We start from the raw sequence: 16,351 nt of genomic DNA, 5'->3' as shown, positions 1-16,351 counted from the left end.
CTGTAATCCCAGCTACTCAGGAGGCTGAGGCAGGAGAATTGCCTGAACCCAGGAGGCGGAGGTTGCGGTGAGCCAAGATCGCGCCATTGCACTCCAGCCTGGGTAACAAGAGCGAAACTCTGTCTCAAAAAAAAAAAAAAAAAAGAACAGGGCACTGGCCGGGCACAGTGGCTCACGCCTGCAGTGCCAGACTTTGGGTGGAGATTGGGAGTTCGAGACCGGCCTGACCAACACGGAGAAACCCCATCTCTACTAATACTACAAAAATTAGCTGGGCATGGTGGTGTGTGCCTGTAATCCCGGCTACTGGGGAGGCTGAGGCAAGAGAATCACTTGAACCCGGGAGGCAGAGGTTGCAGTGAGCCGAGATCACGTTGTTGCACTCCAGCCTGGGCAGCAAGAGTAAAACTCCGTCTCAAAAACAAAAAGAATAAAGGCACCACCCTGAATACGTGAGGACCAAGAGAATGTATGTGTATCAATCCAGACTTGGTCAGAAAATAGACACTATTCTAGGTATTACAGGCAGGAAGAGATTTGATACAGGAAATTTAAAGCTTACAAAATCACAGGAAGGGCAGTGAGAGCCACAGTCGGAGAAATCACTGCTTATGTTCAGGAAATCGGGATGTACAAGCCTCACCAGAAGCTGCACAGACGCCATCAGATCCCCACCACTGAGGTGACTATGTCCCAGAAGGACACTCAGAAGCTGCTAGGAAAACATCACGTCGGTGCCACAGCTGCAATAGGAAAGCGGCCTCTCCTTCTCTTTTGCCTTCCAGATCTCTTACTGGAAGAATCAATATCAGAATCTTGCCACCAACAGACGCTGGGAAACGCAGTGTCCAGGAGCCACCCCTGCAATGATGGGAGAAGCTTAGCAAAGCAGGGACACAGCTGAGAACCAACAGGCAATGTCCGGCTGGCATCCAACACCCAGATGCTGAGACCGCCTTCACCCTCTGAACCCACCAGGTTCCCTGAGTGCTGGCAAACAGGCCCCTATACTTGCCAGGCAAGAGATTAGAATAGTCTCCCAACTGGTAGCCAAAGGAAAAAAAAATCAAGACACTAACATTTAAGTTTCCCCAAAGAAACAGCCCAGCCAAGTTACCCTACAATGAAACTCACGATTCAGAGAATAAAAAAAATTCCTGTCTCCGAAATAGTCAATTCCTAGCTCAAGTAGTGCTAATTTTTTTCAAAAAGTGTCCATCAAATTCTCTAAATTTTAATTTGCTTCAAAAAGAATGCGCATACAACATACAACATCTATGGTTAAGCTAAAATTAAGATAATAATTTAATGTGAACCCATCAAAGCTACATTTCAGGTGAAGTATGTGACTGGGATAAGCGGTGATGTCTTCTTGCCTAAACTCTAGAACTTTGGTTTTCAAAGTAAGGCCCGGGAACTCTGTGACACCCCAGAGATACTCTGTAAGTAATTTGGGAGGTCAAAACCATTTTCATGACATGAAGTTATTTGCCTCTCTCTCTCCTTCTCTCATGGCATAGAGTGGCATTTTTCCAAGGCTACATGACATGCAATGACATCATCATTTCAAAAGCTAACAGAATGCAATTGTTTGAATTGTTCTCAATTTTTCTCAGTTTTAATTTCTTTTTTTTTTTTTTTTTTTTTTTTTTTTTTTTTTTTTTTTGAGACGGAGTTTCACTCTTGTTACCCAGGCTGGAGTGCAATGGCGCAATCTTGGCTCACCGCAACCTCCGCCTCCTGGGTTCAGGCAATTCTCCTGCCTCAGCCTCCTGAGTAGCTGGGATTACAGGCATGTGCCACCATGCCCAGCTAATTTTTGTATTTTTAGTAGAGACGGGGTTTCACCATGTTGACCAGGATGGTCTCGATCTCTTGACCTCGTGATCCACCCGCCTCGGCCTCCCAAAGTGCTGGGATTACAGGCTTGAGCCACCACGCCCGGCCCTCAGTTTTAATTTCTAATATGGCAAATAGCAACAGAAATCACACAAAAGCTTTTTGCAGTTTTCAAAAATATTTAAGAGTATAAAGAGGTCAAAAAGCTTGAGAATCACTGCTGGAGAACAATTTTTCAGCTAGCTGCTTTTGGAAGGAAACTTCTGACACGTGAAACTAGTAAGATTGACTTTAAGTTTATATCTTCAAAGCGGAAAAAAGTGTCTACATGCTCCTAAATTTTTGCTTTACTGCCTGTATCAGTTTATCCACTCGGAGGAAGAGTTTTCCACAGAGATCCGAAATTAACTTTTTTTCCTCCTTACAAGTAAGCACTAGGATGGGAAGTCTCATTGCCTGCAAAGCAACGTGCATAGTACAATGGTAAAATGCAGAGATTCTTCAGGAAATCAAACAAAGACGTGTGCACCAACAATTGAAGCAGCTTTATCCACAACAGTCAAAAGGTACAAACAACCCAACGTCCATTAACAGATGAACGGACAAATGAAATGTAATACATGCACCTATGTGTGATGGAATATTATTCAGCCCCAAGAAGGAAGGAAATTCTGATACATGCTACAACACTGAACCTTGAGAACGTTCTGCTAAGTGAAATAAGCCAGACACAAACAGGGCGCCTAGAATAAGCAAATTCATAAAGACAGAAAGTTGAATGGCCATTACAAGGGGCCAGGAGAAGGGAGAGTGGGGATACAGAGTTTCAGTTTGGAATGATGGAAAACTAGGTATCAACAGTAGTGATAGTTACACAACAATTCGGATGTAATTAATCCCGCCGAATTGTACACTTAAAACAAATTAAAGTGGTTTATTAAAAGCAGACTCTAGAGTCAGACAATCTGGATTCATATCCCACCTCTACCACATCCTGTGTCATCTTGGTGCCTCAGTTTCCTCATCTGCAAAATGGCGAGAGTATACAACATAGGCTGTTGTGAAGATTAACTGAGTTTGTGTAGGTCTAACAACAAAGGCTTGGAAAGACGTACGGCCTCCAGGGAGGGCCCCCACTTCAGCATGCCTCAGAATCACCCAAAGAGCTTATTAAGACACAGACCGTGGCCGGGCGCCGTGGCTCACGCCTGTAATCCCAGCACTTTGGGAGGTAAGGTGAGCGGATCACCTGAGGTCAGGAATTCAAGACCAGTCTGGCCAAAATGGTGAAACCCCATCTCTACTAAAATTACGAAAATTAGCCAGGCATGGCGGTGCACACCTGTAATCCCAGCTACCCGGTAGGCTGAGGCAGGAGAATAACTTGAACCCGGGAGGCGGAGGTTGCAGTGAGCCAAGATCGTGACACTGTATTCAGCCTCAGTGACAGAGTGAGACTCTGCTTCAAAAAAAATACAAAAATAAAAAACCACAGACTGCTACCCCAACCTGCAGACGTCCTGTTTCAGAAGGTCTGGTGTGCGACCCAAGAACCAGCAGTTTTCCGGACATGTGGTGCTGCTGGTTCAGGGAGAACACTCTGAAAATAGCTCTGTATACACGTGAGATGCCATGATTATTACTGGCAATGCCTGGGAGAATGCCAGGCTCATCCACAAACGCTTGTGGAAGACAGGACAGAAAGACAGAGGATTTACTGAACCCTAACGTGAAGTCTTCCCGAAAGCAGGTGGAGGTCTCAAAGTCCTTCCTGGTGGATATCTAAACCTGACACTCCCGTCAGGCCCCTATCCACCACGGTTTTGCAAAGACTCCCAGGAAGACCAAGCAGCAGAAGTGACATCTCAGTATCTCTGAGCCTTCTCAGAACCTCCAAAAATGAGAAAAAAAAACGCCCCCTCTTACACAACAGTCCTGATGTGGGAAGGGGAGAAGAGGTGGTGTCGGGGCGACCATTTATCTGCATCTCACAGCCCCTCGGGCCACCTTCTCGGTTCAGCCACTGTACGCAGCGGGCGGTCACAGGAGGTGTGGCCCCACAGTCTCAGCGTCAGCTGCGCTGAGGACCTCTTGTTTCTCAGCAGCTGCTGGTCTTGTGAAGCCTGGGGAAGCCTGCCCCGCCTGGCAAAATACTTCTCATCATCAGACTCAGCCCCTGAAGAAACACGCCTGGAACAGTGAGGGTTTTTCCAGCTCTAGAACAAACGCGGACCCATGGGGGATGGGAGCCCGGGGGGAATACTGCGCTCCCTGCTGCTGGTTCTCAACTAGACGATTCTGAAGCACACTCTGCAGATGCCCGGGAGTCCCCAGTGAGGCTCAGCTCTAGCTGCCACTGTGGAAGCCAGCTCCACAACTCACTCTTGGACTGGCTCTCCTGCCTCTCTTGCTCATAATTCCACTTCTGTTCCCTGGGATAACTCCAAAATAAACTGCCTTGTCTAAGCCTCCCCATTCTCAATTGACCCAAGCTAAGGCAAGGCACAAACAGCCCCACTTACAGTGCAGGTGGGGAGGGGGCAGAATTAGCAGGAGGGCAAACTGTGAAGACAGGCTGGGGCCACTGCGCTGTGATAGACGCCAGCACAGACTTTCAGAGGAAAGGATGAAGTCTGAGCCCTGACAAGTGATCACAGAGGAAGGTGGTCTTAGAAAACGAAATGAGTCAGCAGGGCACAGGGGCTCAGGCCTGTAATCCTGTAATCCCAGCATTTTGGGAGGCCGAGGCAGGTGGATCACCTGAGCTCAGGAGTTCGAGACCAGACTGGCCAACATGGCAAAATCCCATCTCTACTGAAAATACAAAAAGTTAGTTGGGCGTCTGTAATTCCAGCTACTCGGGAGGCTGAGGCAGGAGAATGGCTTGAAACTGGGAGGTGGAGCTCGCAGTGAGCCGAGATCATGTCACTGCACTCCATCCTGGGTGACAGAGTGAGACTCTGAAAAGAAGAAAGAGAAAAAGAGAGAGAGAAAGAAGGAAGGGAAGGAAGGAAGGAAAAAAATTAATGAGTCTCACGCATGGACAAGCCAGAGACTCACCGCACTGGAACTGACCACCTGAGAACTGAAGAGACACAGGACAAAGTACACCCCGATAAATGAGTAGCTCAACAACCCAGAGACAGGGGATGTCCATGCTGGTCCAGGAAGGCTATGAGTGGGAGTGTGAACCAAGACGGCCCTCCTCCACGTAAGCACACAGAACTTCGGGCGTAACCCTGACAACCAGACTCGGGCTTACAACCTGCAATTGCCTCTTTCTCTTTCTTCCTTCCGTTCTCTCATTCCTCCTTTCTTTTATTTTTTTATCTTTTTGAGACGGAGTCTCGCTCTGTCGCCCAGGCTGGAGAATAGTGGCGCAATCTCAGCTCACTGCCACCTCTGCTTCCTGGGATCAAGCAATTCTTCTGCCATCACACCCCAACCTCCAATCAGGTGAGTAGCTGAGATTACAGGCATGCACCACCATGCCCGGCTAATTTTTTTATTTTTAGAAGAGAAGGAGTTTCACCACGTTGGCCAGTCTGGTTTTGAACTCCTGACCTCAGGTGATCCACCCGCCTTAGCCTCCCAAAGTGCTGGGATTACAGGCTTGAGCCACCGCGCCCGGCCTTTCTTCCTTTCTTAAAGCAAGTATGTATGTGATCACTAATTGGCCATACAAACTTTATGTTTTAATTTATTTAATCCACAAAACAACCTTTTGAGATAGGTTGTTATTGTCTCCATTTTACAGATGGAGAAACTGGGGCTCCAAGAAGTTACACACTGGGTGAAGAGACAGGATTCAAACAGCTAGTCTGGGCTGTTTCCGTCACGTCTGTTCCCCACAAATCGGTGAAGTCACCACATTCTATGTGATAATCCCCCATGATTCCTTTCTCAACATTTCTCATGTGTTTTATCCTCACCACGTGCAGAGCCTGTAACTCCATGGAATTCACACATTTCCAAAGCCTTCACTGAGGTCCTGGTGTATATTCCAGATGCTAGGCAGCTGATGGGAGCAACACAAAGCCTCCACTCTCCAGGAAGCCAGCACTCAAAGGCAGAGACAGGCACGTGAACATGTCGCCGGGGGTTAGACAGGAATGCTTACGGGATCTAGTGGGGCACGATATGGAAATGATTCATAGAACAAGAACCACTGGAAATTAGTCTTGAAAAGAAGCTCTGGCGGGGGCGGTGGCTCACACGTGTAATTCCAGCACTTTGGGAGGCCAAGGCAGACGGATCACCTGAGGTCACGGGTTTGAGACCAGCATGACCAACATGGAGAAAGCCAGTCTCTAAAAAAAAAAAAAGAAAAAAAGAAAAAGAAAAGAAAAAATTAGCCGGGCATGGTGGTGCATGCCTGTAATCCCAGCTACTAAGGAGACTGAGGCAGGAGAATCACTTGAACCCGGGAGGCAGAGGTTGCAGCGAGCCAAGATCAAGCTATTGCACTCCAGCCTGGGCAACAAGAGCGAAACTCCGTCTCAAAAAAAGAACAGAAAAGAAGCTCCATTGGGAAGGCGCATTACGGACCTTGTGCAATGAACCAAGCCATAGAGAGGGGAGCCTGCACATCAAGGTGGCTGAGTGGGCCTCAGGTGAAGTCAAAGGGCTACGTGAAAGCAATGCTCCCGCAGCCCAAAACAGCGGGTGTTGAGCACGTGCTGTGTGTGAAGCCCTCGGCAGTGGGAGAAGGCAGGAGAGATGCTGGCACTGTCATCTCCCACAAATGTGCGGAAAGGCAGAGGTCTACAGACGGGCCTGAGACACGCAGGCCCGTCATAAAGGTGTCTTGATTCGCAGCCTTCCTCCGGCACCACTTTAGGTCACAGGACCGAGAATCGCTTTCCGTAACCGACCCCATAAAAGCAAGATGAAAGGTTCCCCATTCCACCCCCTCGTCATCTACTCTCTGCTTGGTTCTACCTCACTTCTTGCTGCTTGCCAAATGTATCTTTGTTTCTAAACACATTACAAGCAAATTAGAAAATATTCACACTTTATATCTTCTCTGCAGGTATAATTTCCCTCGCCTGGAATGTTGCTCTCCCATGCTTTCTACCCATCTTTGTACGTAACCTCTTTCAAAAGTAACCAATGCAAGGATAATTTTGTTTTCCCACTCAGCTGGCTTTGGCCTTTTCCCTAAGACCTCCCACCACACTTGTGGATTAACGTTTCTGGTGTGTTTAGCACCATGGATTTTGCTCTCTATGTTCCTAACAGGCATACATGTATGAGATAGCACAAAGTCGGTGCTGAAGAAACCCTTATCCGATTCTTAGTGTAGTGTCACATACCATAACAAAATACCAGCTGGGTGCAGTGGCTCACACCTGCAATCCCAGCACTTTGGGAGGCCAGGGTGAGTAGATCGCTTGAGGCCAGGAGTTCAAGACCAGCCTAACCAACATGGTGAAACCTCATCTCTATAAAAAATACACAGGTAGCCAGGCACGGTGGCACACGCCTGTAATCCCAGCAACCTGGGAGGCTGAGGCAGGAGAATAGCTTGAATCCAGTCACGGAGGTTGCCGTGAGCTGAGACTACGCCACTGCACTCCAGCCTGGGCAACAAGAGTGAAACTCCATCTTAAAAAAAAAAAGAAAAGAAAAGAAAAAAAAAAAAACTGTGCTTTAAGAATTTAAGAATTATCAAACCTTCCTTCCTTTCCTCCCCTGAAACACAGATAATGAAATACATTGATTCATCAGCCTTGTAAATAAATCCCAATCTCCCCCAAGGAACTGCTGTGATATGATTAAAATAATCAGTCTATACTGGATAAGATGTTTCTAGAACAGCAACATTTTAGAGACACACAGAGGAAGCTCCCAATAACTGTTTGTGAAAGTGAATTAAAACAATCATGCTTTTTTTCCCCACACCTGCCATGTACTACATCATGCAGCAAACATTTCCAAGAGCAAAGTTTATAGGCAGAACTTGAAGAAGAGCCCAAATCAAACATGGAGAAAGTCATAGGACCCAATACCATGTTGTGCTGTCCTAAAAGACTGAGGCCGCTTTCTTCCTCTGAGGGTAAGAACCTGAGGTTAGGCCCCTCATCCCTCCCCACCTTTAGGAGCTAGTGGTGGGAACTGCCTGGCGCTGGCCGTACCATCTGAAAACGGCATTGTCAAATACATTAAGGACCACGTCCTGTATATAAAAGGACTGCCGACTGTCAAACTCCACTCTGTGGGTCTTTTTGAAAGAAAAAACAAAGTAAGCGATCAACAAATGAGTTAGATTTTATCCCTCAAATGATCTGGAATTACGGTAAATAAAAAAACTAAATGTCACAGAGAGGATACTAATTCTGAGACTCCAGTGTGTATCGAGCAAAAACGCTTCGAAGCCACCGAAAATCAACCCATGGATCATAAAGGAAACTCTGGAAACGCTGCCGCTCATTTGGACTTTCCCCCTCTGACAATACTCCACACACTATGAACAAAACGTACTAGACAATTGTGAGACCTGCCTCGGCCCATCCAATCCATGGGCCTCCCGAAGCACTGAGATCTGCCGGGTGACACATGAGCTCTAAAGTGGGTGGATAAAAATAACCTGGTCCTCAGAAAGGCCTGATAAACGCCAGACAGCTGAGTCACTTTGAAGCCCGTTCTGACTCTTGAGAGGGACACACACATTCACACAGAACCAGGTGAAACCCACCAGCAGCCGCCGCGATCCCTCCCAGCTTCCGCTCCCTTCCCCGGGTCACGACTCGGGACCGAACTTTCAGTAATTCACACTTGCGTGTGTCAGGCCCAGTGACTCATTCAGAAGGGTAAGGCTTAAGGAAACCACCACAGCCCGGCAGAACCCCTATTTCTGCTGCCCGAGGGGAGGCACCGAGGGTTTCCTCTGACATTCTCAGGTGTGTTTCGTGCTGAGACGGAGTCCCGCTGTCGCCCAGGCTGGAGTGCAGTGGCGCGATCTCAGTTCCCTGCGACCTCCGCCTCCGGGTTCAGGTGCTTCTCCCGCCTCAGCCTCCCAGTAGATGCGGTTACAGGTGCGCGCCACCACGCCCGCCTAATTGCATTTTTAGTAGAGACAGTCTCCCCATGTTGGCCAGGCTGGTCTCGAACTCCCGACCTCAGGTGATCCACCCGCCTCAGCCTCCCAAAGTGCTGGGATGACAGGTGGGGGCCACCGCGCCGTCCGGCCCCGACGAGCCGAAGGCAAGAGAAGGAGGGGGCGGGATGGGACGTGGAGGGAGAGACGCCGGAGAGCAAATCAGAGCCGCCGGGCGCGGGGTCCCGGGCAAAGCAGGTGGTCCCGGGAGCGTGGGGGCTCGGCCCGCAGGAGGAGGAGGAAGGGCCGCGGTCGGGGTCTGGGGGCTAGGCCCGCCCTCCTGCCCCGCGCTCGGGCCCGGGGGGGATGCGAACGCTCTGCGAGGCGCGGGTCGCGCCGGGAGCGCCTGGATTTCGCGTCTTTCCCGGGGGCGGCGCTTCCAGCCTGGGGAGCAGCCCGGGGACCCGGCCTCGGCCGCAGGGGCTGGGGCTCCCCGGGGATCCCGGGGCCGAGTCCGCCGCGCGGGCAGGTCCCAGGCCTGGCCCCCGGCCCCGGCGCCGACTTACGGGGGAGTCGAAGGAGAAGGCGCACTCGCTCTTGTAGACGCGGTCCCCCGACCTGGGCACGCGGATGGCGGGCATGTGGGGCACCAGCAGCTCGCCCAGGTCCCCCGCGGCCATCTTCCTGCCGCCCGGCATCCCCAGCAGGGCGCCCCGGCGCTGCATGGCCGCCCCGGGCGAGAGGACGCAGCTGCAGCCGGAGCGGAGCGGACGGAGCCGCGGGAGCCGAGTGCGCGCGGGGCGGGGACGGCGGCGCGGGGCTGGGGCTGGGGCTGGCGACGCTACTGCTTTAATCCAATGGCGAGTCTCGGGCCCAGCTGCGGCGCCGCGCGGGAGGCGGGTGGGGGGAGCGCCGGGTGGCGGGGAGAGCCGCGGGGGGAGGGAGCGCCGCTGGTAGGGGGGCAGGTGGGGGAGCGCCGAGGGGGGAGGCAGGTGGGGGAGCGCCGCGCAGTGGGGAGGGGTGCGTCGGGGAGGGGGAGCGCCAGGGAGGTGGAGCCCCAGCCGCAGCACCGGGAGGGGCCGGGAGAGGAACCTTGGCGGCCGCAGGGGACACCCGAGAAACCACCGCGCGGCGCTCGGTTCCGAGCGGGGCAGCTCCGAGGGCCGCACACAGCGGGCCTGCGGGTAAAACCGCTGGGTTTTGAAACAGCGGAGGACCAGAGCGGTGTCGTCCCGGATCGGGTTGGGGCGGGACTCGATGTGCGAACCTGGAACCCACCATGGGGCTCCTCTGCCATCGTGCCGTGGGCTCTGGTGTGACCCTAACAAACCTCTCCTCACTCTCCCATGCGAAGCTCAAAAAATAGAGAGAGAGAGAACATAAGATCCGGTGAGGATAGAGGGGGGTGTGTGTGTGTGTGTGTCTCTGTGTGTGTCTGTGTCTGTGTCTGTGTGTGTGTCTGTGTGTGTGTCTGTGTGTCTCTGTGTGTGTGTGTCTCTGTGTCTGTGTGTGTGTCTGTGTCTGTGTGTGTGTGTCTGTGTCTGTGTGTGTGTGTGTCTCGGTGTGTGTGTGTCTGTGTGTGTGTCTGTGTGTGTCTGTGTGTCTGTGTGTGTGTCTGTGTCTGTGTGTGTGTCTGTGTGTGTCTCTGTGTGTGTGTGTGTCTGTGTCTGTGTGTGTCTGTGTGTGTGTGTGTCTTTGTGTGCGTCTGTGTGTGTCTGTGTGTGTCTGTGTGTGTGTGTCTGTGTGTATGTCTGTGTGTCTGTGTGTGTGTGTCTCTGTGTGTGTGTGTGGGCGCGCAGACAGAGAGCAATAATAATTCGGGTTTTCTTGCGTATTGGGGGAACTCAGGGATGGTCAAGGTTTCTTCAGGGCACCGGGAGGCTTTCTGCTTTTCTCTGCCTTTAGCCTCTTCCATGTCCAAGTTCCCATGCCGAACGATCCGCAGCCGGATGTGAGGATTTTGGAGGCAGACCCAGACATTCCTGTGTCGCTCATCAGTTCCTCAGAATAAATGAACTGGGGTTGGGCTGGGGACTGATCTTTAAGCAGAGCCTGTCACAGCACATCTCATTCCCCCCAAAAAACCACAGACAGGTTCGAGGCCTGTGAGGTTCCCTAACTAAACGCAGCATATTTCATGGCAGATTGTCCAGCAATCCCTGCCGGTTAAGGAAACGCAGACATCGCGGGAAATAGTCCGTTGAAACGCTAATTTTTGTAAGCCTCTCCCAGATGAGATCATCTTTAAGTTCTTTCTGCTTTCTTAAATTATTTCTCTGTTACTCTCCCTCGTTCTCCAGACCTGTCTTGAGATTTCCACACCCTCAGCGCGTCTCAGTCACCACAAACCACCTTACAACTCACCGCTCCCACATGCTGCCCGTCTCTGCGGAGAAGGAGGTGGCACTGAGCGAAACTCAGACGCTATTGTCATCTTCGTCGTTGGCAGACACTGAGCGAGCCTTCGCCTTGATTACGTCTCATCAGCTTGTTGCCTTTCAGGTTCATGGATGCCTTCTCCAATTACAGAGATGAACTTGGTTTTGCAAAACTTAAAATTTAATCTGAGATTAAACGCACGCCGCATCAGTGACACGCTGTGTTTCCTGCTGCGGGCTGAGAAAGATACACCAAGTCAGCCTGCGTTTGGGAAGTCCGGCCCTCAGGTACGGTGCCGGCGGGGATAAAAACGATAAACCTCTTTGGAGGGAAATGTGATAATGCCAATGATAACGTTATACGTGCATACTGTTTCCCCAGCGTTCCCTTCTCTAGACAGTTACGCCACGGATAGATGAATTTAGGCTGTGTAAAGACATTTGTTACAGCACTGTTTCAAGTAACAAAAGTCTGGGGAACACCTGGAGACCCTTCCGCAGAAAGTGGGTGAAATACGGCACCATTGAAGAGCGAAGTCGCTCTACTTGCGCCGATGTGGAACAATCTCCAAATATCACTATGAAAAAAGCAACTTGGGCAAATTCATGTATAAAAGCAAGGAATAAACACAAGACTGGTAGTAGACAGCAGGCACTTTGGCACATCCTGTACACCAGGGGCCTCCTTCCAGGTGGTTGTACCCGAGGTAAATATTTTTAACGTGGCCCCTGAAGATGTACATATGTGTATGCATGCCCACTTGTTTGGCTTTAGGATGTGTTTAGAGCAATACACAAGCAACTAGTGACAGTCAGGATCTGCGGTGAGGAACAGAAAGCCTGAGGTTAGAGGAGAAGCTACTACCTGATAGGGCTGGACTGTGTCTCCACCCAAATCTCACCTTGAATTCCATGTGTTTTCGGAGAGACCCAGTGGGAGGTAATTGAATCATGGGTCAGGTCTTTCCCATGCTGTTCTTGTCACAGTGAATGAATCTCACTGATGAGAGCTGATGGTCTCACAAATGGAGTCTCCCTGCACAAGCCCTCTTCTCTGGTCTGCCTCCATGTGAGACGTGCCTTTCACCCTGCCACATGGAACTGTGAGCCCCATAAACCTGTTTCTTTTGAACATTGCCCAGTCTCAGGTATGTCTTTGTCAGCAGTGTGAAAACAGACTAATACACTGCTACTTTTTAGCTTTCTGTATGATTCCTTTTTTTTTAATTTGAGACCGAGTCTCACTCTGTTGCCCAGGCTGGGGTGAAATGGCACAATCTCGGCTCACTGCAACCTCTGCACCCAATTCAAGTGATTCTCCTGCCTCCCGAGTAGCTGGGATTACAGGCACCCACTTTCACACGTAATTTTGTGTTTTTAGTAGGAATGGAGTTTCACCATGTTGGCCAGGATGGCCTCGATCTCTTAATCTCGTGATCCGCCCACCTGGGCCTCTCAAAGTGCTGGGATTACAGGTGTGAGTCACCGCACCCGGCCCAATTTCATTTTTATTATGTGCAAGTATTGCTTTTCTTTTTTGAGGTGGAGCCTCACTCTGTTGCAGGCTGGAGTGCAGTGGCGCCATCTGGGCTCACTGCAACCTCCGTCTCCCGGGTTCAAGCAGTTCTCCTGCCTCAGCCTCCGAAGTAGCTGGAACTATCATGCCAGGATAATTTTTTTTTTTTTTTTTTTTTTGAGAGACAAGGTTTCATCATGTTGGCCAGGCTGATCTTGAACTCCTGATGTCCAGTGATCCACTCACCTTGGCCTCCCAAAATTCTGGGATTACGTGAGTGAGCCACTGTGCCCAGCCTCAAGTATTGCTTTAAACACTGATTAAAACTCAGGGGTCGCTCTCCAACACAGCGCCGCCTCTCACTCGCAGAGCTCCAGCAGAAGGAGAAGGGGTGAGTGAGGAGGGCTGTATACTGTGGCTGATACAAAGTCGACTGCCCACAAATCCATCGGCTGGAAAGCACCCAGGAAGCAGCTGGCTGCAAAAGCCATGCGCAGGGGTGCACCCTCTACCAGAGGGGCAAAGAAACCTGGTTCATCCTCAAGGCCTGGTACTGGCTCTCAGTGAAATCAGATATCACCCACTGACCTGATTTGCAAACTTCCCTTCCAGCGTCTGCTGCGAGACACTGCTCGGGACTTTAAAACAGGCAGGCACTTCCAGGGCACAGGTATCGGTGCTTTGCAAGAGGCAAGTGAGGCCTGTCTGGTTGGCCTTTTTGAAGACACCAACCTGTGTGCTATCCATGCCGCACGGGTAACATTGTGCCAAAAGGTATCCCGCTAGCAGGCTGCACACTTGGAGGATATGCTTGAGAATCCAGTATGGGCCCAGCCTGGTACCTCACACCTGTAATCTCAGCACTTTGGGAGGCCGAGATGGGTAGACCACGTGAGGTCAGGGGTTCAAGACCAGCCTGGGCAACATGGTGAAACCCCGTCTCTACTAAAAATACAAAATTAGCCGGGGGTGGTGGCGCATGCCTGTAGTCCCAGCTATTTGGGAGGCTGAGGCAGGAGAATCGCTTGAACCCAGGAGGTGGAGGTTGCAGTGAGCCCAGATCACTGGGACTGCAGCCTGGGCAACCGGAGCAAAACTCCATCTCAAAAAAAAAAAAAAAAAAAGAATCCACTATCATGGGAAACATTTCATTCTCAAAAGAAAAATTATCTTCCTGTTATTGGTAGATCTGAACATTACTAATTTTTTTCCCCATGAGGTCAAAAGATACCTAAGTATCTGATTGTGAGTGAAAAAACAGGGGACAGAAATCAGGTATTGGCAGTTTTTCTGTTTTCATTTGTGTGTGAATTTTTTATATAAATGTGGGGGGATGAAGCATTAATGCAAGTCAAAATATTTCAGTGGACAGGAATCCACCATCTGGCCTCATTGCCGTCTGAGACATGGCTTCTGTTTCCACAGGATTAGAAGAGTTCACCTGGGAGATACACAGATATGGACTCCTGGGATACTCCAAAATCTGCAGGTCCAGTAAAGAGAGAGAATCCAGAAGAGGAAGCTACAAAAGTATGTCCTCTTTTTTGGGGGAAACCGGAAGGGTGCAGTGGTAGGTGCCAAGAGAAGAAAGGATGAGGAGAACAGAAGCCAACTCTATTGAATGTCCTGGAAGGTCATACCTGAAAAGAACTAAGATACGATGACAGGATTGGAAGTGTAGAGCTCATTGCTTTACCAAGAGCAGTCTTCAAGTACTGGCTCACAGAAGAGTATAAAATAAAGAAATGGAGACCAGCACTATAAGAAATTCTCAATAAAAATTTCCATGCATAAAAACAGGATAGTAACTGTGGGAGGCTGTGAGGACAGGTTGGTTCGTTTGTTGAAGTTAGGGAATACACTAGACTTAGGAATAGTTGTCAAAGGTGAAGAAGAAACATCCTTGCCAAGGGACATTTGGAAATACGTGGAGTTACTTTTGAGTTGCTGCAATTACCAGGGCATGCTCCCAACACTTACTGGGCTGCAGGTGGAGCTGAACATCCCATGGAGCTCAGGGCATTCTCTCATGAGGAGGAATGCCTGCCTCCTGTGCATCGAGTCCATTTATATGCTGATATTAATGGTCTATATCGGACCATGATTTTCTTTGGCTCTCCCAGCAAAAATGTCTAAAGTCATCACTTGATGTTTTTGCCATCCAAAAGGACTTCACCAAACCTTCAAGAGTTCTGGATATGTCTTTGATTATTCCACCTTACATCACTTGTATTCTGCAGAATCAATCACTGGAACCAGGAGAATGCCAGGCACAGATTGGTTGACATCATCCCTGAACCAATCAATCATTTGACCAATGACAAGGAGGATGGGGGCATGCTGATTAATCACACAGCTGTTCTCCGTGCAGGAGGAGTGGAATGGTTGCTTGGGGAGCAGCCAGAATCATTTAAGAATCATTAATTATTGATATTGTCTACTATATTTATGACTCAAAAGGTTATACCCTTGTCAGACTTGGTAAATAAAATGGTCTTGAAAGAAATATATAAGGACCCATCCACCAATAACCCCTTCCCCTCCTCCCTCCTAGTCACTGCCTTAGTCTCTGGGACTTCTGAGTCCTGATTAGGGATATCACAAAAAATGAATGTGGATATGTCTCGTTATGTTTTTTTCTGATCAGTGCATTATGGCGTTGATTGATAATACACATGATTGATAATGTTCACTGATACGGTGTTTATTTCTGATGCTATAATAGATATCATCAAAACAATTATGAAAACAATGAATTTCCAAGCTTGTATTATATAATTAAATCTCAGAAAGTGGAAAAAAAATATTTCAATGAACAAGTTTCAGCAGTTCAACTTTGTAATAATTATAAATAGACCTGTTAAATTTTTCTGGACAGTGCCAACATTTGGATTTTTTTAAAAACGAGTAAATCGTGTTTATAGCATTTTTGTCATGACAGTAGATTTGATCCATTCACTGTATGTTCTGAGTTGTCCTACAGGCACGTGTCTTCTGTACTGTTCCTGTAAGTTTGCTATTAAGCTGGGCACCATGGCTCACACCTGTAATCCCAGCACTTTGGGAGGCTGAGGCAGGTGAATTGCCTGAAGTCAGGAGTTTGAGACCAGCTTGGCCAACATAGTGAAACCCCATGTCTACTAAAAATACAAAAAATTAGCCAGGCATGGTGGTTGGCACCTGTAATCCCAGCTGCTAGGGAGGCTGAGGCAGGAGAATCACTTGAACCCAGGAGGTGGAGGTTGCAGTGAGCCGAGATTGCACCGTTGCACTCCAGCCTGGGGCACAAGAGTGAAACTCCATCTGAGAAAAAAAAGCTTGCTATTAAAATACATTAAACTATAAAAAATTAATTAAAACTCAATTATAAAAACACTACAAGTTCAATGAGTAGTAATAATAATGGAAATGGAAGTCGTATCACTGTAAAAATGCATTCTAACTGTTTTCATATAATGGCGAACATTGAAAATGGTATTTGTACAGCGATCAGTCAAGGGTGCATCTTGCAGCCAGAGGCTACTAATCTGAGGCCTTTGATCACCACAGGTCCCATCCATGGCCCCTTAGAGGACTGAG

The 16,351-nt window shown here is 49.2% G+C and overlaps 1 protein-coding gene and 1 long non-coding RNA gene across 2 annotated transcripts in view; one reads left to right on the top strand and one right to left on the bottom strand.

The window, feature by feature from the left end:
• Positions 1-9,714, bottom strand: part of USP13 (ubiquitin specific peptidase 13) — a 123,985-nt gene extending 114,271 nt beyond the window's left edge. Inside the window, exon 1 of the mRNA XM_039478645.2 lies at positions 9,445-9,714. Coding sequence (XP_039334579.2) covers positions 9,445-9,603 — 159 coding nt within the window. The 5' untranslated portion in view covers positions 9,604-9,714. The remainder of the gene's footprint in view (positions 1-9,444) is intronic.
• LOC120367571 (uncharacterized) lies at positions 8,463-15,647 on the top strand. Its single transcript, XR_012518835.1, has 2 exons — positions 8,463-8,651; positions 14,198-15,647. It is a non-coding gene; the product is annotated as an uncharacterized LOC120367571 (long non-coding RNA).
• Positions 15,648-16,351: the final 704 nt, after the last annotated feature.

The sequence above is a fragment of the Saimiri boliviensis genome, chromosome 8, assembly GCF_048565385.1.
Source record: "Saimiri boliviensis isolate mSaiBol1 chromosome 8, mSaiBol1.pri, whole genome shotgun sequence".
Classification (NCBI taxonomy): Eukaryota; Metazoa; Chordata; class Mammalia; order Primates; family Cebidae; genus Saimiri; species Saimiri boliviensis.
The sequence above is the reverse complement of the archived record's forward strand: the minus strand, read 5'-3'. Positions and strand labels throughout refer to the sequence as shown.